The sequence below is a fragment of the Cetorhinus maximus genome, chromosome 23 (assembly GCF_964194155.1).
Source record: "Cetorhinus maximus chromosome 23, sCetMax3.hap1.1, whole genome shotgun sequence".
Lineage (NCBI taxonomy): Eukaryota > Metazoa > Chordata > Chondrichthyes > Lamniformes > Cetorhinidae > Cetorhinus > Cetorhinus maximus.
In genome coordinates this window covers 50708986-50734077 of record NC_135901.1, presented here as the reverse complement: position 1 = coordinate 50734077, position 25092 = coordinate 50708986, and the positions used below count along the sequence as shown (strand labels likewise).

Here is a 25092-nt window from a genome sequence, read left to right as displayed (position 1 = left end):
CCCATCCAGGTTATGAACCCAATCTTTCCCTGGAAAGCAGGGAATGGGAATGTCAGACACGAGAAGGGTTCACAGGACCTGATTGTCCCAGACACTGATTATAGGAATGTGCACAGTATCAATTATCCACATTCTTGTGTATGTTGTTAAACTTTGAAATTATTTTGAACTGATTTTCAATGTGAAGAATCGGAATGAGCTTATTTTGTTCAGTAGATAGACAAGAAGGTACATGCTTATGTGCAAGCACTGTGTGTTTGAAACTCAACTGAATGGTTCAGATCATTTCTGCAGTTGTACTAGTCTGGTTTCAAATTCAGTTCCTAATCTGTTTAGTGTCTGGAATTCAAAGTGTTGGATAGAAGGGCAAGATGTACATCTCGCTAGATTGAGTTATGAAATGCCAGAATAACTTAGAGAGATGCAACCGGGGTGTTAGGAAACACAAAATGACAGAAAGTTACAGCAAACAAAGAGGCCTTTCGGCCCTGTGTGCTGCTTTCAAAGAGCAGTGTGATTGATCTGAATATTCAAGGGTGTTCGTAATTTAGGAAGGATAGACAAAAAGGGAAAGGAGGCGGGATCGCACAGTTAATAATGACAAGATCGGTATATTCATGAGAGAGGGTCTTAGATTGAAGGATCAAGATGTCGAATCAATTTTGGTGGAGCTAAGAAACGGGCAAGAGGCAACAATCATTGGTGTGAGTTGTTTATTGGTCACCAAACTGCAGTGGTAATGTTGGGCACTGTAATAAATCAGGAAATTAGAGCTGCAAGTAACATGGGTAATACAGGAATAATATTCTGCTGTGCACCACCAGCTCTATAGTCAGTACATTGTAAGCCATCACAGCCCTTTCTCTTTCATTTTCACGCCCTCTGGATCTGTTCTTGACTTGTTGCACGTGTGACATTTCCAGCTCTGATGTGAAACTTTAACTCTCACTCCCCTAACTCTGACAGAGATGTTCTGTGTTGCTTTCAGCCAGGAAGACAATAACATTGGTTTTAAAAGTTCGCCCAAGGGCAGTAAATCTCAATTTCCTGACAGGGAATCAAACCTGAGGTGCAGCAGTGAAAGTGCTGAACCCTAACCAGTACGGCCATCAGGGAAGCTGCTAACAGGGCTGGAAATTTGCCTCACGAAGGCTGATTTTGGCATTTTTTCATTCCCGATTCCTTTCAACAGAGATAAATTTCTCTGACCAAATGATATGTTCAGGTTGAACACAATGAGCCAACGAGAAGAACCATTGCTGTTATCTGGAACATGAAATCGATAGTTTCCTCCTTTAAGACAGTTCTTAAAGCCTCCCCCGTTGACCGAGCTGTTAGTCATCTGACCGAATATGTGACTCGGTGTCACACTTTGTTATATAATGATCCTGGGGAACACCTTGTGACGTTTCATTAGGTTAAAGGTGCTTTATAAATATAAATTGCTGTTGCAGTTTAACATACAGAGAAATAGACAAACTCCTCTTGCATCTTTTACCCTGAGAGTTTTTCCTTGTAACATTTTAAAATGAAGTTGCACAACTAAATTAAATAAAGTTTGTGCTGGTAAAATGTGTTCAACCCCTTGGGGAACTGAAGCACATTGGCACATACAGAGGAACACACACAGACGGATACAGCGAGTGTGACAGAGGCCTAAGGAGAAACAAACGCCCAGAAAACAAGATGTCACCAACTTGGCTCAGTTTTTGTTTCATATCTGAGTGGAGACTTGCAGAAGACTGACACAGAAATGGATTTGTTTGGATGGTTTTTCTTCTATTTGAATGAGAATTAATTCTACAGTCAAGCAGAAATAACGAGAAGAACCGTCAGCAAGATTCAAACCTACGTCGGGAGGCCCCAATAGATTTTAAACCCATTCACCTTAAACACTGGGCCACAACCACAGAACTTGCTAACATGCTAATATTATTTGTTTAAAATCATAGAATGGTTACAGCAGGGAAAGTGGGCCTTCTGCCCGTCCTATCATTGCCATTACCCGACCTTTTCTCCAGAACCCTGCAATTTACACTGTCTCTCATCGTTCTTCCTACAAAATAATAGCATGTTTAGTTAAAACACAGAAGACTGGTTCAGCCAATAACAACATCGAGTGTGTTAGACATGAACATGAAGTGAACAGTGAGGTGAAATACTGCCACAAGCTGCGGATGTACAACTTCCAATTTCCAAAACCCACCAACCTCATCAATGCGGCTCCTCTGAAACTTTCAAGGTAAATATTGATCCTTAAAAGGGGCCGTTCCCAGATCTATGCACAGTGCTCCAGGTGTGATCTAACCAGGGCTTTGTATAGCTGTAGCAAACCTTTCCCTCTTTTCTATAACAATCTCTGTAACAGGTTGTACAGCAAGAGATGTTAGATTGTATATATCGACTGAGAAAAATGAGGAGGCGCTTGATCTCACAGCCATGTGTCCTGGTCAATGTTCACGCATATTAATCCGCAATATAATGAAAAAAACATTTAGGCCGGCATCGAGCCCATCCGAAATCTATAGAATTATTGGATTCAAACAAACCCATCAATTATTCTCTCTTCCTCAGCTCCACGGCGAGTGAGACAAGGAAAAGCAGAAAAGCAGCAATATTCCGGCCCCGCACTCTCCAATCACCCACTGCCAGCAGAAAGCAGCGACTGCAGCTTCAATGAGCGGGTTACTGCCCATCCCTGGGACACAAGACACTCCAACCAGGGCCAAACCTCCCAATTCACCGAACACAGGCTCAAGGAAACGCAGGTAGTTTATTTCCCGGTCCCTAACCTCCGAGCAGCATTTACTGAATACCCGAGGGAATGAGTCACAAACAAAAGTAACACCAACTTTCTAAATCTTTTTATTGGATGTGTTCATTTCATTTTAAGTTCTGCAGATGGGAAAATGGCCGAAATAGAGGTTGGTGAATAACAGCTTGGAACCATGTTCCTCTCTCCCACTGCAATGCTGATCCTTCCAATTTACAGGTATTTGGGGGCAATTATCAGTTTGATACTCAGATTAGCTCCGTCTCCATATTATAAGATGAATCTAGAAGAACTGGAGAAGGTAGAACCATAGAACCATAGAACACTACAGCACAGAAAACAGGCAATTCGGCCCTTCTAGTCTGTGTTGAAATATTATTCCGCTAGTCCCATTGACCTGCACCTAGTCCATAACCCTCCAGACCTATCCCATCCATGTATCTATCTAATTTATTCTTAAAATTTAAGAGTGAGCCCGCATTTACCACGTCAGATGGTAGCTAGTTCCACACTCTAAACACTCTCTGAGTGAAGAAGTTCCCCCTAATGTTCCCCCAAAACCTTTCCCCTTTCACCCTAAAGCCATGTCCTCTCGTGTTTATTTCTCCTAATCTAAGTGGAAAGAGCCTACTTGCATCTACTCTGTCTATACCCCTCACAATTTTGTAAACTTCTATCAAATCTCCCCTCATTCTTCTACGCTCCAAGGAATAAAGTCCTAATCTGTTTAATCTTTCCCTGTAACTCAACTCCTTAAGACCCGGCAACAATAAAGATTTACTGGATTGATGTTAGAACTGAAAAGTTTTAACATTCAACAATTATTGAATTGATTAAACAGGTTTTCTCTAGAAAACAGGGTGAGGGATGACCTGATCGAAGCCTTTAATATTCCAAAAGGGTTTGAAAGATGCTTCCACTTATGGAAAAACAAGAATAAATAAAAGTTCGTCACCAGGAAATCCAATGTCCAATTCAGAAGCAACGTCTTTAATCAAAGATAAAAGCAGAAAATGATGGAAATACTCAGAAAATCTGGGAATTTCTGTGGATTGAGAACCAGAATTATACTTTCAGATCTGTGCACTGATTCTGTACAGTTCCGCTGACAAATCACAGACCTGAACTGAAAACTATGTCTCTCCACAGACGCTACCAGACCTGTTTAGAATTCGAAGTTCTGTTTTTATTTCAGATTTACAGCATCGCCTTTCCTTTTTTTCTTCAGAAGAGAATGTAGAGCCCATTGCCAGAGGATTAGAAATCCAAGTCTGTGTTGGACACGCCTAGGTAAAGTCACACTGTGAAAACATCATTCAGTAGCTAATTATGGAAAAAGGTTTACCCGATCATCTGAATAGTTGACACAGCAGCTGTCACATCTGATGGTGAAAATTCAGAGATTTCATGCGTGTGAAGGCTTTTACTCAGTTTGGCCACCAGTGAACAATCCAGCTATAAAAGTTCAAAGGATTTGCTCCGCAAAAGGCGCATTCTTACTGACAAGACGGAGTTTAAATGTTTGGTGTATGGAAGGAGAAATCACTTCTTCACCTCAAATGCGAAGAATCCAGTGAATTCACATCTAACTGTAGGGGTTTGTTTTGTTGTTAATTACACCCAGGACAGAAGCATGGTAGAGGCCGATACAATTTATCGTATCAATTGATTGTATAATTTAAACCTTGACCATAAAGCTGCAATTACCATCGGATCATAAAAATTTATTGGATATGCAATTACGTCCTCCCACCCAGCATTCAATGCGGGACAGAATGAGCCCTATCCAGAGCGCCAGGGTCGTACGCATGTGCATTGCGGAGTCTGATTCGCACCTGCGCATTGCGGGCTCTTGGCTGAGCATGCGCAGTGCTGTCCTGTGAGTCGAGTGGCAGAGTGGGTGAGAAAATGGCGACTGGAGCAAAATAACAGAGTTAGTGGGTGTGCGGGAGGAATGGAGCCAGCGGAGTGGGCAGGGAGGTTTTATAAACACTTGGTGCAGCCCGCAGAGCCTTAATCAGAAACTACAGGCCCCGCGTTTGCAGCGAACAGACCGGATATGGCTGGGTCTCCCTCTGCTCGGCCCAGGGACGCGGCTGTGCAGCAGAGCGCATGCGCGGTCATCCTGGTCCAGGTAGCAGGAGGACAGAATGTTGTGAATATCCTGGACTGACAGGGATGGATTTTGGAAACTCCTTTTCCAGGGGGTTAGAAGGGGAGGATTTACACACAACAAACTCAAACCAAGAGAATTATTTCTCATTTTCTGTCCTGGACTGACAGTGATTGATTGTTTTGTAATCTTTTCATAGGATATCACATGGGAAGGATTTGCAGACGGGAAACTCAAACCAAACATCAGATCAAGATCTGACAGACTCACTCGATTCATCAACCTTTGAGAGTAAGTAATGAGTTTCAGGTCATTATCACTCATTGTGCAAAATTTTTGCTCACACCCCTCCTGTAAATCTTGCTTCTTAACTTAAATCTGTGTCCCATAACCCTTTTATGATCAGATAATGTGAACAGTTTTTCTTTAACTACCTCATGTAAACCAATCATTAACTTGTATACCTCTATCAAATTTCCCCTCAATCTACTTTGCTCCAAGGAGAACAACACCAGTTTTTCCAAACTAATCTAAAATCCTTCACCCGTTGAACCACTCTGGTAAGTCTCCTCTGCACCCTCTTAAGGACCCTCTCATCCTTCATAATGTGTTGTGATCAGTGGTTTACACAAACCCAGATGTTCTGTGTCCATGTCTGTGATGTCATCACACATTGACAATTACACTGTGACATCAGCACACACCGACAATTGCGCGGTGACATCACCCCGCTCCTAGGGTATTTCCTCAACTGGGAGATTTTTCTCTGACTTCAGTGCTTCTGATATCTTTCCAGCTACAGTCTCCGGCAGGAGTTTCCAAAGCTGAAAAGAGTTAAATGGTTTCACAGGTGAGTAGTTTTGACAATTCATCTACAATTTGGAGCTTTTAGTCTCTGTTATCCGTGTGAGGTCCGACAGCTCTGCGGCTGGTGTGACTCCTTTACTGTGGATCTGATTCTGTGTCTATCCATTGCTCTGTTTCACCTCTGCCCTCCCTGATCGCCTCTCTGCTGTTGTCTAACTTTCTCTGTCTCTAATAGTGGGTGTATTTTAGCTCTGTTTAGGATTTTACGGTTACTTCTGCCAACTGCTGCCCTGACCATGTGCTGCTGGCTTACCAGTTATAGCTTCCCACCATGTCTTTCATAGTCAGGAGTTGTTTTTCCTGCGATATAGTCCATCTCGCTTCTACCCCTGAGCTTATATTGATCATCAGCTTCTGTATCATTTTTGTTCCCTGTAGTTCATTCTGCACCCCTGAAATGTTAACTCTGTTTCTCTCTCCACAGATACTGCCTGACCTGCTGTGTATTTCCAGCATTTTCTCTTTTTATTTCAGATTTCCTGCAGCTGCAGTATTTTGCTATTATTTTATTTGGCAGGCAAAGTTACTGAGGTGGAAATAGGCGGTCTTAGTGATATGTAGTCAGAAGCTCAGCTTAGGGTGAAATATGACACTAAGGTTGTGAACAGTTTGGCTCAGCCTCAGAGTTGTCAGAGAGATGGATGGCATTGATGGTTAGGGAGTGGAGTTTGTAGCAGGGACTGAAGACAATGGCTTCAATCTTCCCAATATTTAAATGGAGGATATTTCTGTTCATCCAACACTGGATGTTAAACAAGTCAGGATGGTGTGTGACTTGGAGGGGAACTTGGAGGTGATGGTGTTCACATACATCTACCCTGGTCATTCTAGGGGATGGAGGTTGAGGGTTTGGGAGATGTTGGTAGAATTGCAGATGCATAAAATTCCTTTCCTTCACCCCCTGCCTCTCCCATCTCCCTCTCTATTTCCCCCAGTAGATGCTGGTGTTTTGTATAGTCCCTGACCAGTTGGCAGGTTTTTCTTCCCTGAAGGACATTAGTGAACCAGTTGGGTTTTTATAACAATCCAGCAGTTTTCATGGTCACTTTTTCCTGGTACTGGCCCCACAAATTACCAGATTCATTCACCTCAATGTCACAACCTGTTTTTGTGATATTGTGGTTTGTCTCTCATTCACTTTTGTCTATTTAAACTATTTCCCCAGGATTTTCAACTGGGAAACCCAATGTTTCATCAGAATCTAACGGTGTCGCACAATTAGTCGTAACCTGAATTTCATCGGATTTTGAACATGGAAGGAAAAAGCACCGTTCACCGTGGGGAGAAACCGTACATGTGTTCTGTGTGTGGACGAGGCTTCAGCCGATTATCTGGCCTGTCAAAACATAAATGCAGTTACAGTGGGGAGAAACCATGGAAATGTGGAGACTGTGGAAAAGGATTCAATTATCCATCCAGGCTGGTTACTCACCAGCGCACACACAGTGGGGAGAGGCCTTTCACTTGTTCTGTATGTATGAAGGGATTTATTGATTCATCCACCCTCCTGAGACACCAGCTCATTCACACTGAAGAGAGGCCGTTCACCTGCTCCGAGTGTGGAAAGGGATTCACTTGGGCATCCAGCCTGCTGAGGCACCAGCGAATTCACTCTGGGGGGATGCCATTTACCTGCTCCGAGTGTGGGAAGGGATTCATTCAGTTATCCAACCTGCTGACACACCAGAGAGTTCACACTGGGGAGAGGCCATTTACCTGCTCCGAGTGTGGGAAGGCATTCACTCAATTATCCAACCTGCAGACATACCAGCGAGTTCACACTGGTGAGAGGCCATTTACCTGCTCGGAGTGTGGGAAGGGATTCAGTCAGTCATCCACCCTGCTGAAACACCAGAGAGTTCACTCTGGGGAGAGACCGTTCACCTGCTCCGAGTGTGGGAAGAGATTCACTCAGTCATCAAACCTGCTGATACACCAGAGAGTTCACTCTGGAGAGAGGCCGTTCACCTGCTCCGAGTGCGGGAAGCGATTCACTCAGTTATCCAACCTGCTGACACACCTGCGAGTTCACACTGGGGAGAGACCATTTATCTGCTCCGAGTGTGAGAAGGGATTCGTTAATTTATCCGATCTGTTGAGACACCAGCGAATTCACACTGTGGAGAGACAGTTCACCTGCTCCCACTGTGGGAAGGGCTTCACACAGTCATCCCACTTGCTGAGACATCAGCGAATTCATACTGGAGAGAGGCCGTTCATCTGTCCTGTTTGTGGGAAGGGATTCACTGTGTCCTCTGAAGTCCTGAAGCACCAGCGAATTCACACTGAGGAGAGGCCGTTCAGCTGCTCCAAGTGTGGGAAGGGATTCACCTGGTCATCCCAACTGATGAGACACCAGCGAGTTCACAAATAACAAACAGGATGTTGCTGTTAATCACATCCAGGACTGAACCTTGTTCATTGTAGTCTGTTTCTGCTGATGTTAATAAACTCTAGCCCAGTTATTGGGGCTAATATTCTGGATAAGGACAAATAAAATATATTTGTGTTAAATATAGCATATTGAGTCTTGTTATTATCTCTAACACAAGTTAGTTTCTCTGGAAGGGCTCTCCCTCTCCCCTCTCTCCTCCATCCTCACCTCTAACAACAAGTGTAAGGAGCTCATGGAGCTTCTTTGTCACTAAGATTGAGACAATCCGATTAGCTGCCGCTGCTGCTTCCCTCCCTTCCACTAGCCCACTGGGACAAACTGCCTCTATAATGTTCCACCTTGTCCAAGCGGTGAACCCACATCTTTCATTAGCTTCTCTCCCATCTCCCTTCCTGCCCTCTCAGTGGTCATCTTGTCCATGAGAAACACCTCCTGCTCCATCGACCCTATTCCCACTAAACTGCTGATCCCCCAACTTCCCCATGTTCACTGATATTGTTCACAGTACTCATTCTTCTGGTACTATCCCTCTCTCCTTCAAATCATCACACTTTCCTCAAAAAACAATTACTTAACTCTACTGTCCTTGCAAAGTATTGACCCATCTTCAATCCCCAGTTCCTCTCTGAACTCTTGAAAAGTGTTCACACCTCCCAAATCCGTCTCCATCTTTCCCAGAACTCCCTGTCTGAATCCCTCCAATCAGCTTTCTGGCCCGCAACTGCACTGAAACAGCTCAGATCAAAGCCACCAATGACATCCTATGTGACTGTGATAAAGGTAAACTATCCCTTCTCGACCTGCCTGCAGCCTTTGACAAGGTTGACCACACCATTATGCTCCAACACTTCTCCACTGTCGTCCAGCTGGGTGGGTCTGCTCTCTCCTGGTTCCATTCTTCTCTATCTAATCATAGTCAAAGAATCGCTTGGAATGTCTTCCCTTCCCACTCCCACAGTTACCTCTGGTGTCCCCAGAGGACCCAGCCTTGGCTTCCTTTTATTTCTCATCAACATTCTCCCCACAGCGACATCATCTGAAAACACAGTGTCAGTTATCACGTGTACACTGACAGTGCCCAGCTCTACCTCACCACCACCTCTCTCCACTTCTCCACTTTTGTTAAATTATCAGACTGTTTGTGGATGTGCAGAAATTTTCTCCAATTAAATTTTGGGAAGATAGAAGCCATTGTTTTCATTCCTGAGCTTCCAACTCCATTCTTTATCCTATTTCAATCAGGTCATCTCTTAGCCTTCTCTTTTCCAGAGAAAAGAGCTTCAGGCTGTTTAGCCTTTCCTGGCGATTATAATGTATCTCTTTTTGGAACATTTGTGAATGAATTTTTATGCCCCTGGCCCTTGCGATGCCTAACAGCAGTTTCCAGTCTGTATGACCCTTCTTCAGAGGGCGTCTCTATTGGACAGAGCGGTTTCTTGGCTGCAGAGAATTGTGGGATTTTGAAAATGGGAAAAGAACGCACCATTCACAGTGTTCTGCATGTGGATGAGGTTTCAGCCGATCATCTGGCCTGGTCAAAACATAAATGCAGTCACAACTGAAAGCAGTTGTGCAAATGCTGACACTGGGAAGGGATTCATTTACCCATCGAAATTGGAAACTCATCGGAGCATTCAAACTGGGGAGAGGCCATTGACCTGCTTAAAGTGTCAGAAGGGATTCACTCCGTTATCCCACCTGCAGACACACCAGCGAGTTCACACTGGGGAGAGGCCATTCATCTGCGCTGTGTGGAAAGAGATTCATTAATTTATCCAACCTGATTGCACATCAAAGAGAGCTTTTAAATTTCAAGACTGTGGGAAGTGCTTTACAAGTTCTCAGGAACTGATCCACCAGCAATGTATTCATACTGATGAGAGACCGTTCAGATGCCTTCTTTATGGGACTGGGTTCAGGCAATCATCCCACCTCTCTCTACACAAGCGCTCTCACGCTGGGGAGAGGCTGCACACCTGCACTGAGTGTGGGAAGATACGCATTCATTCATCCCACCTGCCGAGACACCAACGAGTTCACAGCGAACTACAGTGATTGGATTTTGCTGTTAATAATATACAAGAATGAACTATACCCATTGGGGTCTGTTTCAGCTGATGTTAATAAACTCCAGCCCAGTTATAAGGTTAATATTCTGGACAAAGATCAAATAAATCAACATTCTGTCAAACACAGAGGATGTTGAATTTTTAAAAACATCTCTAACACAAGTTAGTCCTTGTTTTGGACTCTCCCTCTCCCCTGTCTACTGCATCAACACCTCCAACAAGTGTGAGGAGCTCATGGAGCTTCTTTGTCACTCAGATTGAGACAATCCGATCAGCTGCCTCTGCTGCTTCTCTCCCTCCCACGAGTACATCCTTGACCCCGACATCCTTGCAATTCTCATCCAATCTCCGACCACTCTTCCGTCTCCAAAATCATGCTTAACTCCCAAATCCATGTACAATGGTCCTGGAACTTAGGGGTAAAATGACATTGTGAAAGGATTGTTCACTGGCTGATTTGTGACGTTCTTACTGACAAGACGGCGCTTAAATGTTCTGTGTATGAGAAGAAACAATAATTGTTCACACCGCCTACTGAGACTCCAGTGAGTTCACATCTAAATGTAGGGGATTTTACTGCAGTTATTTACACCCAGGACAGTTTTATGGCAGAGGACCCATGCACTTTGTTTGTCATACCAATTGACTGAATAATTTTATATATTGGTCTTGGGCTTCGTTCGTCATCGGATCACAAAACATAATTTTCTATTCAAAAAAACGACCTCTCAATGGCAGCCTGGTTACCCAGCCTTCAACAGGGGCCAGAATGTGCCCTATCCTCACAACAGCTGCTCCCTACACATGCGTATTAGAGTGTGCTTGGAGCATGCGCAGTGCGGCCCATTTCATGAGCTTGCGCAGTATTGGTCTGTGACGGAAGCTGCTCAGTGCGGGTGAGAGAATGTCGAGTGGAGCAAACTAACAGAGTTAGTGGGTGTGTGAAGAGAAATGGAGCCAGCGGAGTGGACAGGGAGGCTTCATAAAGACTCAGTGCAGGCCGCAGACCCCAAATAACAAGGTACCGGTCTTGTGTTTGCAGAGAACGGGCCGAAAAATTCTGGATTTCTCCCTTCGCGAGGCCCGGGGTAACGGCCGCCATCTTTATAGGGGGCAATGTGCAGCAGGGCGCATGCGCGGCCATCCTGGTCCAGCGAGCAAGAGGAGAGAATATTGTGCATTTCTATCCTGGACTGACAGGGATGGATTTTGGAAACTCCTTTTACAGGGGGTTAGAAGGGGAACATTTACAGACGGTTGAGATCTGACAGAGTCACTCAATTCATCAGGACCTGGATCATCCTTTTTTAATGCTCTGTACAAACCGTTTCCCAAACCTGCCATACTCAGTCCAGGATAGAAATTCAGGGCCTGGATTCTATCGGCCTCTGACTGTATGCATTGAGTTCCAGGTCATTACCACTCATTGTGCAAACATTTCTTTCTCACATACCTCCTGTACATTTTACCCAAAATCTTAAATCTGCGACCCATAATCCTTTCACGATCTGCTACTGTGAACTGCTTTTCTTTACCTACTTTACGTAAACCTTTCATAATTTTGTGCACCTTTTGTTAAATCTTCCCTCCATCTACTTTGCTCCAAGGAGAACAATCCCAGTTTCTCCAATCTAACCTTGCAACTAAAATCCCTCATTCCTCGACCCATTCTGGTAAATCTCCTCTGCCCCCTCTCAAGGACCCTCCCATCCTTCACAATGTGTGGTGATCACTGGTTTGCACAAACCCAGATGTTCTGTGTTCGTGTGTGTGACATCATCACACATCGACAATTACACAGTGACATCATCACACATCGACAATTACACGGTGACATCACCCCGCTCCCCGGGTATTTCCTCAACTGGGAGATTTTTCTCTGACTCCAGTGCTTCTGATATCTTTCTAGCTGCGGGATCCAGCAGGAGAGTTTAAAGTTGAAAACTGAAATTGTTTCAGAGTTGAGTGTTTTTGACCATTCATTTACATTTTGGAGCTTTTAGTTCTCTCCTCTGTTAGCTTTTAGAGGTTCCATCGCTCTGGGGCTAGTGTGGCTCCTTTACTGTGGATCTGAATCCATGTCCATCTTTTGCTCTGTTTCACCTCTGCCCTCCCTGATCACCTCTCTGCCTTTGTCTAACTTCCTCTGTCTCTAATACTGGATGCACTTTAGCTGTGTTTGGCACTTAACTGTTACTTCTGCTGATTGTGTCCAAACAAGGTTTCCACATCTACCCATCCCCTGACCAGCTGTCTTACCAGCTTTGTCTTCCCACAGTATCTTTCACAGTCAGGAATTGTTTTTCCTGTGCTATAGTCCATTTCTCTTCCACTTCTGAGCTTATATTGACCATCAAATTCTGCACCATTTTTATTCCCCCTAAATCATTCTGCACACCCTGAAATGTTAGCTCCACAGATATTGCCTGACCTGCTGAGTATTTCCAGCATTTTCTCTTTTTATTTCAGATTTCCAGCAGCTGCAGTATTTTGCTATTATTTTATTGCAGGCGTTGCTCGCAGAACCGAGTCTAGAAACACAGACAGACCAATTAAGAGCCGGTTTGTATCAGGGTGGGTGTTGGTTACAGAAGTTGGTCCCTGGCCTCCAGTGTAGGTCCTTTCTCAACCAGTCACTGAATCACTGAATGATTACAATACAGACGGAGGCCATTCAGCTCATTGTGCCCATGCTGGCTCTCTGCAAGAGCACATTAGCCAGTCCCACTCCCCTGCCCTTTCACTAACCAGACCAGCAAATATTGCCTATCCCCAGTTGCCTGTGGAGAAGAAGATGTATGACCTTCTTGAACCGCTGCAGTCCGTGTGTTGAAGGTGCTCCCACAATGCAGTTAGGTAAGGAGTTACAGGTTATTCACCCAGTGGTGATGAAGGAACAGTGCTATATGTCCAAATCAACAACAACAATTTGTGTTTAAATGGTGCCTTTAACTTAATAAAACTTTCCAAGGCATTTCAAAGAACAGCATGCGTTTAAAAAAAAGCATTAGAGATTAGGACTGTACAATCAAAGCTCTCTGCTGTTGACTGAGTTCTGAATTGGCTGATTGATGGACACTGTAACCAGGTCAGTCTGCGTTTCCTCACGGTGAGTCTGCAGTGGTGACCTGAGCCTGAGGAGGAGGAGAGATTAACCCTATGAAGACAGAATAAAACAGCACAGCTGCGCTTGCACAACGGCAGCAAACACAGCCTTTAAAATAAGGATGAGAATTTTATAATTTAGGTTCTCCTTAACCCGGAGCGTTTGTAGGTCAGTGAGCTCAGGGTGATGGGTTAACAAGACTTGGTGCGAGTAAGCACATGGGCAGCAGAGTTTTGGATGACCTCAAGATTACAGGGAGGTTGAATATGGGAGGTTGGCTGGAAGTGTGTTAGGATAGTTCAGTCTAGAGGTAACAGAGGAATGGATGAGAGTTTCAGCAGCAGATGAGCTGAGACTGGGGTGGAGTCGGGCGATGTTACTGAGGTGGAAATAGGCGGTCTTGGTGATGATGTGGATATGTGGTTGGAAGCTCATCTTGGGGTGAAATATTTCACCCTGGTTGTGAACAGTCTGGTTCAGTCTCAGACAGTTGTCAGGGAGAGGGATGGAGTCGGTGGCTCGGGAGTGGAGTTTGTAACGGGGGCTGAAGACATTGGCTTCATTCTTCTCAATATTTAAATGGCGTAATTTTCTGCTCATCCAGTACTGGATGTCAGACAAGTCAGGACGGTGTGTGACTTGAAGGGGAACTTGGAGGTGATGGTGTTCACATACACCGGCTACCCTGGCCCTTCTAGTGGGTGGAGGTTGAGGGTTTGGGAGATTCTTTCAGAGTTCTCCTGCATCTCTCACTTCTCTCTCGCTTTTTCTCCCTCCTCCCCTAGAAGCCCGAATCTTGTGTAGGCCCAGACTGGGTGGCAGGTTCCCTTCCCTGAAGGATATTAGTGAACCAGTTGGGTTTTTAAGACAATCCAGCAGTTTTCATGGTCACTTTTTCCTCGTGCCGGCCCCACAAATTCCCAGATTCATTCAGCTCAATTTCACAACCTGCCTTTGTGTTTTTGTGGGTTCTCTCTCACTCCCTTTTTTCTGTTTTAAATCAATTTCACAGGGTATTCGAAGGAGAGGATTTGCTGTCGGGAAACTCACACCAAGACCTGAGAGAGTCACTTGATTCATCAGGACCTGAATATTATCGGCCTTTGAACATGGAAGCAGAAAGCGCTGCTCACGCTGGGGAGAAACCGTGTAAGTGCGGGGACTGTGGGAAGGGATTCAATTACCCGTCTGACCTGGAAACTCATCGACGCACTCACACTGGGGAGAAGCCATTCACCTGCCCTAAGTGTGGGAAGGGATTTACTCAGTCATCCACTCTGCTGGCACACCAGCGAGTTCACACTGGGGAGAGGCCGTACACCTGCTCTGAGTGTAGGAAGGGATTCACTAGGTCATCCCACCTACTGAGACATCAGCTGGTTTACTCAGACCAGAGACAGTTTACATGCTCAGTCTGCTGGAAGTGCTATAAAAGTTACCAGGACCTGATCTTGCATCAACGTGTTCACACTGACGAGAGACCGTTCAGGTGCTCTCACTGCAGGACTGGGTTCAGGCGATCATCTGACCTCATTGTACATCAGCGCAGTCACACCGGGGAGAGGCCGTTCACCTGTTCCATGTGTGGGAAGGGATTCACTCAGTCATCCAACCTGCTGAGACACCAGCGAATTCACACTGGGGAAGGGGCTGCTCACTTGCCCTGACTGTAGGAAGGGATTCATTAATTGAACCTACCCACTGAAACACCACCGAGTTCACACTGGGGAGAGACCAGTCAGCTGGTCTGTGTGTGGAAAGTGATTCACTCAGTCATTTGTGCTGCTGAGACACCAGCGAGTTGACAAGTAACAGCAAAATCCAATTACTGTAGTTAATCACATCCTGGACAGAACCATGTTCATTGGGGTCTGTTTCTGCTGATGTTAATAAACTCCAGCCCTGTTGTAGAGGCTAATATTGTTGATACAAATCAATTAAATCAACTTGGTGTGAAATACAATGTGTGTTGAATCTTTTTAATATCTCCAATACTCTGCTTCTCCCCTGTCACCTCCAACAAGAAGTGTGAGGAGCTCATGGAGCTTCTTCGTTACTAAGATTGAGACAATCCGATCAGCTGCCTCTGCTGCTTCCCTCCCTTCTACTCTCCCACTAGGCCAAACTGTCTCTAAGGTTCCTTCTTGCCTGAGCCCTGAACTCGCATCTTTCTCCAGTTTCTCTCCCATCTCCCCTCATGTCCTCTCAGTGCTCATCTTGTCCATGAGGCCCTCCCTCTGCTCCCTTGACCTTATTCTCACTAAACTACTGATTATCCAACTTCCCCATGTTAGCTGATATTGTTAATGTCTCTCTCTCTTCTGGTAATGTCCCTCTCATCTTCAAATCTATCATCCTCACCCATCCTAAAAATAAACTCTTGACCTGACCATCTTTTCAAACTACCGCCCCATCTCCAATCTCCCTTTCCTCTCCAAAGTCCTTGTACTTGGTGTTCCCCAAGGATCTATCCTTGGCCCCTCCTATTTCTCATCTACATGCTGCCACTCGGTGACATCATCTAAAAGCACCGTGTTAGTTTTCACATGCACACTGACACCCAGCTCTACCTCACCACCATCCCTCTCTATTCCTCCACTGTTACTAAATTATCAAACTGCTTATCCCACACCCAGTACTGGATGAGCAGAAATTTCCTCCAATTAAAAATCAGGAAGACCAAAGCCAGTGTCTTCGGACACCACTACAAATTCCGTTCCCTAACTACTGAGTCCATCCCTCTCCCTGGGAACTGTCTGAGACTGAACCACACTGTTCACAATTTTGGTCTTTTATTTGACCCCAAGATGAGTTTCTGACCACATATCCGCACCATCACTAACACCTAATATTTCAGTCTCCATAACGCTGCCTGTGTCCACCTGACCTGAGCTCATCTGCTGCTCAAACCCTCATCCATGTCCGTGTTACCTTTAGACTTGACCATCCCAATACATTCCTAGCCGGCCCCTCACATTCTACCCGTCCCCACACAGAAACATGAGGTCATCCAAAACTCTGCTGTCCGTGAGCTTTATCAGGCCCAAGTCCCGTTCACCCTTCACCCCTGTAGTCATTGACCTAAATTGGTCCCTGTTCAAGCAATGCCTCAATTTTAAAATTCATAACCCTGTTAACAAATACCTGCATGGCATCGTCCCTCCCTATCTCTGTAACTTCCAGTCGCACAACCCTCTGAGATACCTGTGCTATTTCATTCCATACTCTTTAGCATCCCCGATTTTAATTACTCCACCATTGGTGGCCGTGCCTAGTTGCAAAGTTCCGGAATTTCCTCCCGAAACCCCTCCAGCTCTCTCTCCTGATTAAAGAGGCTTGTTAATATCTGCCTCTCCAATCAAGGTTCTGTCCATTGACCCGAATATCGACCCATGTGACTCGATGTCAAATGTTTCTTTATGAAAGTCCTGTGAAGGACCTTGGCACGTTTTGTTACTTTAAACGTGTTTTATAAATACAAGTTGTTTCTGTTTCACTACAGCCAGTTTGTGCACAGTAAGATTCCACAAACAGCAACCAGACTAACTGATTAATCCAGTTTTTTTTTGGTGGGGTGTTAGTTAAAGCACGAATGTTGGTCCCACTGCACCAGGAGAACTCCCCTGTGGAAAGGATGTGGAGTTGTTGAGCTCTCCTGAGCTGAGAGTGGAGCTGATTGAGCTGTCGGGCCTGCAGTGTACCTTGAAGAACCACTGGCTGGGATCTTTCCTCTTAATTCACTGACTCCCAGCTGAAGTTGTTTCTGCAGTTAAATAGTTAACTTTGAATATCAATCCCAATTTAACCTTTGGAGCAAAATCTGCAACTTTAAATCAACTGTAAAAGAGAAAGACAATTCATGCTAATGCATTTGGGGAGGGCAAACAAAGCTGGAGAATACACAATAAACAGGAGAATATTGGGAGGGGTAGAGGAAGTGAGAGACCTCGGAGTCCATGTCCACAGGTCCCTGAAGGTGGCAGGACAGGTGGATCAGGTGGTAAAGAAAGCATATATTTATCAGAACTCACCATACACCAGCACATTCGCACTGGGGAGAGGCCATTCACCTGTACGGAGTGTGGGAAGGGATTCACTCAGTTATCCACCCTGCTGAGACACAAACAAACTCACACTGAGGGGAGGCCATTCAGCTGCTCCAAGTGTGGGAAGGGATTCACTCAGTCGCTAACCTGCGGAGACACCAGCGAGTTCACAATTAACAAGTGATTGGATTTTGCTGTGAATCACATCCAGGTCTGAACCATGTTCATTGGGGTCTGTTTCTGCTGATGGTAATAAACTCCAGCCCAGTTATAGGGGTTTATATTCTGGATAACAATCAGATTTGTGTTAAACACATGGTGTATTGAATCTTTTTTAATATTGCTAACACAAAATAGTTCCTTTTGAACATAGGAACATGTCTTAGGACATTGGGGCAGCAATGAACAAACTCAGGGGAATATTGGATACAGAGTCAAAACATTATATTCTTTCTCCATGTGACCTGTCTCAGAATTCTCTCATCAAACCGACCATCAACATGAGAGGAATTGACATTTTCAGTCATTCCAAGAGGAAATTAGAGGCTGTAATTATCCAGGATGTTCTGAAATTTACACTACCTCCCACTGTCACCAAGTCTGGCAATAGACAGCTCATTTTTCTAATTGTGTTGTAGCCTCTGTCCCAGATGTTGTTCGTTGGAGACTTAATGTTCAGAGAAAGGAGTGAGATTGGATGGTCAAAACCGCTCACAGGCTATGGAGGGTGATGTTGACTTAAATGTGCCAAAAACAGTGTTCTTCACAGGCACCAATACTTTATCCCCAGTTTTAGTCACTTTGGTTGGTGTTGTCCACCTGATAGGACAGGATGTGTCCTCACGTGTCTGTTTGTATGAGTGCGGGTGTGTCCCTGAGTGTGGAAGTGTGTGTAAATGTGTGTGGGTGTGGAGAGGATTTCTGAGTGTGTGAGACAGACAGAGAATGTGTGTGTGGGTCTCTGTGTGTGGTTGTCTGTGCTGCTTCTCATTAGCTATAACACAAACCTTCCTCTCCAAGCAGACAACATGGCTCCTGAGAATCCCATCCAGTGATGTGAATGGTACGATTCGGAGATCCTTCATCCAGGGTGAAACCACAGGCTGACTGTGTGCTGTGTAAAACCTGACACCTACACAACCAGGCCCCACTTCTCCTGGAGCAACATGAAGTGTCTGCTGCTTTCCAGATCCATTCCTTTCCCCTCACTATTATCCTCAGGTAGTTCACAAATTCCTTGTGTACATCATCCTCCAACATGCCTATGGTTTCCACTTTAAATATTTCCATCGGTCTTTTTCACAGACAGCAATGGGATTGCTGCTATCACAGGAATCAGTTCTGAAATACTGTCCCTCTGATCATTAGGCTCCCTGGAGTAATACACTGATCCAGATCTTCCCACCTAACACAAATCCATATCCCCATCTGAGTTCCAGATTTTAATGTGATTGTCTAATATAGAAAACATATATCATTTAACCCATTTAAACCTGAGTCAGCACACCCCCTCCACACATACTACAAGAGGTTGTCTTTGAGATTAGTTGTTCCTTTGTAATCTGGGTTGTTCTGAATGATGACAATATGAACCTTCTTCCTAACCTGTCCTAAACCTTGAAAGGGGGGAATGCGTCATTAACACATAGATGCTTCAAGTTATTAATTCTGCTTAGCCTGTCTGACATAATTAATTTAGGACTAACAGAAGGATTAGGGTATGTTCGAATGGACAGATCTTTTTAAGGGGACATAAGGGGACTTCTTGCTAATGTCGGGATTACAAGGTTAGACATTATTTTTACATTCATTTTTTTAACAATTTGCTGATTTTTGATGGAAAGGGAGACAGTGAGAAGGAGCTAGAAAGTCGAGAAGGTCAGAGGGAGTGCACTTGTGGTGTGGGGTGGGAGGGTAATAACAGAGGAACCAGGTATGGGTGCAGACCATTTCTACATAGGCATGAACGTACAGGATCGAAATTATAAACAAAGGCACACGGTTCATTCTGTAATCATAATCAATGCTGTAATGTCTACAAAATACTCCAAATGTATGGGAGAAACTTCTATCGATGAGATGTCTTTGGGGCTCTCCTGTATCCCCATATTTGTCATTAATGTTGCTTTTCCATCACACAGCTGACTCATGTCGAATGTCTTAGATAATCCACAACACCTTCTGTCGGTTCATTCACTGAAACCACGGACTCTCCTTGTTGTAACGGTGACATTCCCTGTCTGCCCGGTTATTTCTTGAAGTCAGTCAGCCCTTGAATTGTTTGTACATTGTTTCATCATGTCCCACCCAGCTGGCCACCAGTGCAGAGGCATTGGAGGAGGACGGTTAGGTCCACGTTGTTAGAGGCTGCAGACAGGCCGAGAAGGACAATGAGGGAGTTTTCCTTTGTCACATTCACATCGGGTGTCATTGGTGACTTTGGGAAGAGCTGTTTCGATACCGTGACAGGGACAGAGATCTTATTGGAGGGATTTAAACATGGAGTTCTGGGAAATGTGGACATGGATTTGGGAGGTGATCAGGACTTTGGAGAGTGAAAGGAGGTTGGAGCTGGAGTGGGAGTTTAATAGGATCGTGGGGTCAAGTGTTGGTTTTATTGAGGACAGGTGATGATGGCAGATTTGAAGGAGAGATGGACAGTACCAGGAGAGAGAGAACCATTAATATCAGTGAACATGGGGAAATTGGGTGATCAGCAGTTTAGCGGGAATAGGGTCGATGGAGCAGGAGGTGGGTCTCACGGGCAAAGTGAGCTCTGAGAGGGCAGGAAGGGGAGATGGGAGAGAAACTGGAGAAAGATGTGGGTTCAGAGCTCGGACGTGGGGGATCTTTATAGAAAGTTTGTCCCGATGGGCTAGTGGAAGGGAGGGAAGCAGCAGAGGCAGCTGATCGGATTGTCTCAATCTTAGTGACAAAGAAGCTCCATGAGCTCCTCACACTTGTTGCTGGAGGTGAGGATGGAGGAGACAGGGGAGAGGGAGAGCCCTTCAAAAGGAACTAATGTCTTAGGGATAGTAAAAAGATTCAACATCATCTATTTAATAGAAAGCTTAATGATTTTATTTTTATCCAGGACATTAACAACTATAACTGGGCTGGAGTTTACTAACATCAGCAGAAACAGACCTCAGTGAAACATGGTTCAGTTGCAAAACTCAATCACTGTAGTTACTCATGAACCTGCTGGTGTCTCAGCAGGTTGGATGACTGAGTGAATCCTTTCCCACACTCAAAGCAGGTGAATGGTATCTCCCCAGTGTGAACTCGCTGGTGTTTCAGGAGGTTGGATGACTGAGTAAACCCCATCCCACACACGGAGCAGGTGAAAGGCCTCTCCCCAGTGTGAACTCGCTGGTGTGAAATAAGATTAGCTGATCGCCTGAACCCAGTCCCACAGTGAGAGCACCTGAACGGTCTCTCGTCAGTGTGAACACGTTGATGGGACATCAGGTCCCCGGAACTTTTATACCACTTCCCACAGTCTGGACATTGAAAAGGTCTCTCCTCACTGTGAACTCGCTGGTGCGCCAACAGATGGAATGAATCAGTGAATCCCTTCCCACATTCTGAACAGGTGAAATGCCTCTCTCCAGTGTGACCATGCTGGTGTCTCAGCAGGATGGATGACTGAGTGAATCCCTTCCCACACTTGGGACAGATAAATGGCTTCTCCCCAGTGTGAATTCGTTGGTGCACAGTCAGTTGAGATGATCGCCTGAACCCAGTCCCACAGTAAGAGCAGCTGAACAGTCTCTCGTCAGTATAAACGCGTTGATCCCAGGAACTTTTGTAGCACTTCCCACAGTCCAAGCATTTAAAAGGTCTCTCGTCAGTGTGAACTCGCTGGTGTTTCAGTAGGTAGGATGAACGAGTGAATCCCTTCCCACAGTCGGAGCAGATGAACGGTCTCTCTGCTGTTTGACTGCACCGATGTCTTTCCATGCAATTGAATCCCTTCCCACAGTCTCCACATTTCCACGGTTTCTCCCTGTTGGGACTGCATTTATGTCCTGCCAGATTAGATGATTGGCTGAAGCCTCGTCCACACACAGAACACGTACGGTTTCTCCCCACTGTGAACGGTGCTTTTTCCTTCCATGTTCAAAATCCGATGACATTCAGGTTACGATAAACTGTGCAACTCCACCAGATCCTGATGTGATGTTTGGTTTCAGTTTCCTGACTGCAAATCCTCTCCTTCTAATATCCTGTGGAATTGATTTAAAACAGAAAGAGGGAGTGAGAGAGAACCCACAAAGGCAGGTTGTGAAACTGAGCTGAATGAATCTGGGAATTTGTGGGGCCGGCACGAGGGAAAAGTGACCATGAAAGATGCTGGATTGTCACAAAAACTCAACTGGTTCACTAAGGTCCACCAGAGAAAGGACCTTCTACACAGTCTGTGCCCATAAATTTCAAAATTGTGCCTGAACACTAAGGTCTAGGTCATAGGAGCAGGAGTCCTAACACTGACTCCTGGGGAAATCCACTTTCAACCTTCCTCCATTCTGAAAAATCATTACTCTCTGTTTCCTGTCACTCAGTTAATTTTGTACCCATGTTGCTGCTGCCCATTTTGTTCTATGAGCTATAACTTTGCTCACAAGTCTGTTATGTGGCACTTTACCTAATGCCATTTGGAAGACCATGTACACCACATTAACAGCATTACCCTCATCAACCACACTGTTAACTCTTGAAAAACCTTAAGCAAGTTAGTTTAACATGATTTTCCCTTAATAAACTTGTGCTGGTTTTCCTGAATTAGCCCACATTTGCTTAAGTGACTATTAATTTTGTCCAGAAATATCACTCCCAAGGATAAACTGACTGGTCTGGTAGTTGCTGGGCTGATCATTACACCCTTTTTGAACAAAGGTGTATGATTTGCAATTCTCCTGTCCTCTCTCACCACTCATGGGTCTGAAGAAGATTGGAATAATATGTTCAGTGCCTCCATAATTTCCACTCTGAATTCCCTCAGTATCCTTGGATACAACTCATCCAATCCTGGTGCCTTGTCAACTTTATCAGACAGTCTATATAATACCTTCTCCTCATCAATATTAAACATCACAAGTGTTTGAACTACCTGCTCTTTAACCATGACCTGTGCAGCATCACCTTCTTTGGTAAAGACAGATGCCAAATATTCATTTATACCTCATCCATGCCCCCTGTCCCAATGGGTAAATCACCTTTTTTTAAATCCCTAATCAGCCCCTTTCTCCTTTTACCGGCCTGTTACTAGGTATAAGCCAGAGAAAGCGTTTTGATTTCCTTCCATGTTAGCTGCCAGTCTCTTCTCATACTCTCTCTTTGCTTCTCTTACTTTCTTTTTCCAATTTCTCTCTGAATATTCTTTCTTTATCCTGTCTCTCGGTTGTATTAGCCACCTGATATCTCTGTTAGCAGACTTATTCATCTTCATCTTAATCTCTTCTCTTATTTAGTGAGCTGTGGATATGTTAGCCACACCTTCCTCATTTGTAAGAATATGTCATTACTATGTCTGATCTATTTCCTCTTTGAGGCAGCCCATTCCTCAATTACAGTTTCTCCTGCCAACCTTTGATTCCACTTTACTGGGTCAGATCCATTCTCAACCCATTGAAGTTGGCTTTCCCCAGTTAACTATTCTTTCTCCTACAAGTAATCTTTGCCCACAGACAGACAGGCCAACTGTTTACCTTCCAGATTTAAAGGCCGATGATATTCAGGTCCTCACGAATCGAGTGACTCTGCCAGATCTGAATTGATGTTTGATTTGAGTTTCCCATCTGTCAACCCTCCACTTCTAAGATCCAGTATCAGAAATTTACAAAAACACTAACCGTCAGTCCAAGATAGAAATTGAGAAGAGACAAACATTTCTCTTGGTTTGAGTTTGCTGTGTATAAATCCTCCCCTTCTAACCCCCTGTAAAAGGAGTTTCCAAAATCCATCCCTGTCAGTCCAGGATAGAAATGCACAATATTCTCTCCTCCTGCTACCTGGACCAGGATGGCAGCGCATGCGCCCTGCTGCACATTGACCGCTGTGAAGATGGCGGTTTTTAACTCGGGCCTGTCTCCGAGAGGAGACGCGGGTCAGAGTTGTCTCCTCCCCATTCGGTGTAACCGCAGGACCGGTAGCTTCTTATTCAAGATTTCAGACCTTCACAGGGTCTTCATGAAGCCTCCCCGCCCACTCCGCCGCCTCTATCCCTCCCCCACTCACCGGCTCCTTTTACTCGCCTGTGTTCGCCATTTCTCAGCGTCTTCCACCAGCTCCAGGTACAGATGGTACTGCGCATGCTCCAGTCAGAGATCGCAATGCGCATGTACCAGTCAGTGTCAGCTACTGCGCCTGTGCGAGGATCGCCTGACGTGAGCATACAGCACATTCTGCCCCCCACTGAATCCTGGGTAAACGTACCGCCATTGAAAGGCCTTTTCTGATAAGATAATTATGTTTTATGATCCGATGATGATTGGCGCCATAGGGCCAATATATAAAATTATTAATATTTATATGGCAACCATAGTGCACGGCCCCTCCACCATAGTTCTGTCCTGGGTGTAATTAACAACAGATCAAACCATGACAGTTAGATCTGAACTCACTGGAGGCTCAGCAGCGGCGCAGACAAGTGATTTTTCTCCCCATATTCTGACAACTGCAACTCTGTCTTGTCAGTTGGAATGTAGCAATTGTGGATCTAATCCTTTGACCTTCTAAAACTGGAGTGTTAGCTGGTGGGCAGTGAGCAAAGGGTTGCACACATGAAGTATCTGAATGGTCTCCCACAGGTATGACTGTGCTGCTGTGTCAGGAAATGGAATAACGAGGTGAATCCATTTCCACATTCAGCTGGTGTGATTTCATGGTGTGATTTTGCAACAAAAGTGTTCAGCTCACACTGGGATCTCAAACCCTTCTGAGAATGTGCCGTATATTCTCAACCACAGTTAGAGCAAGGTGGTGCTGTAAATCTGAAATAAAAAAAAACAAAATATTGGAATTTTCAGCAGATCTGGCAGTGTCTGTGGAGAGTGAAAGATGTATTTAAATTTCAGGGCTGTGACTTTCCATCAGAACTGCACTGCATCAGTGAGCAGACTTGAAAACTTAACTCTATTTCTCAATTCACAGATTCTTCTGGATGTGCTGAGTATTTCCATGATTTTCTGCTTTTATCTCTGATTGATGAAGTTGCATATGAATTGTACATTAGATTTATTGATGACTAATGTACATTTATTCTCAACCATCTACAAGTGGAAAACTCTTCCACTTGTCTACCCTGTCAACCCCTTTCATTATCTTAAAGGTCTTAGTCAGGTCATCCCTCACTTTCTTTTCCTGAGAAAAACTTTTCAATCTGTTAAATCTCTGTGAATTTGACATATTTTCCAATTCTGGCATCATTCCAGTAAATCTTTTTTGCACCATCCCCAGTGATTCGCTCCTTCCTATAATATGCAGACAGAGCTAATCTGAGCATCAAAGTCACATTGTCCCAAATTCCTGTATGTTGTAAGGATCATTATGGCAGTGGGAGAGGGGACTGTGGTTTCGAGCTGTTATTCACCATCCCCTGTTTCAGCCATTCTCCCATTAGCTGAAAATAAGATTAGATGAAATGAGCAGATCTAATGAGCCGGTCTGTGACATTATGAATCAATTACAAAGTTGTCTCTCAGCCTTACAGTGAAGCGGA

The 25092-nt window shown here is 44.7% G+C and overlaps 1 protein-coding gene and 1 long non-coding RNA gene across 2 annotated transcripts in view; one reads left to right on the top strand and one right to left on the bottom strand.

Annotated features, from left to right (window-relative positions):
* The window catches only part of LOC144698548 (uncharacterized), a 71791-nt gene extending 56695 nt beyond the window's left edge, over nt 1-15096 (top strand). Inside the window, 4 exon segments of the mRNA XM_078570481.1 lie at nt 7057-8123; nt 9789-9897; nt 14478-14702; nt 14766-15096. Coding sequence (XP_078426607.1) covers nt 7057-8123; nt 9789-9897; nt 14478-14702; nt 14766-14990 — 1626 coding nt within the window. The 3' untranslated portion in view covers nt 14991-15096.
* Nucleotides 1-25092, bottom strand: part of LOC144698290 (uncharacterized) — a 493807-nt gene that overhangs the window by 173154 nt on the left and 295561 nt on the right. The window lies entirely within an intron of this gene.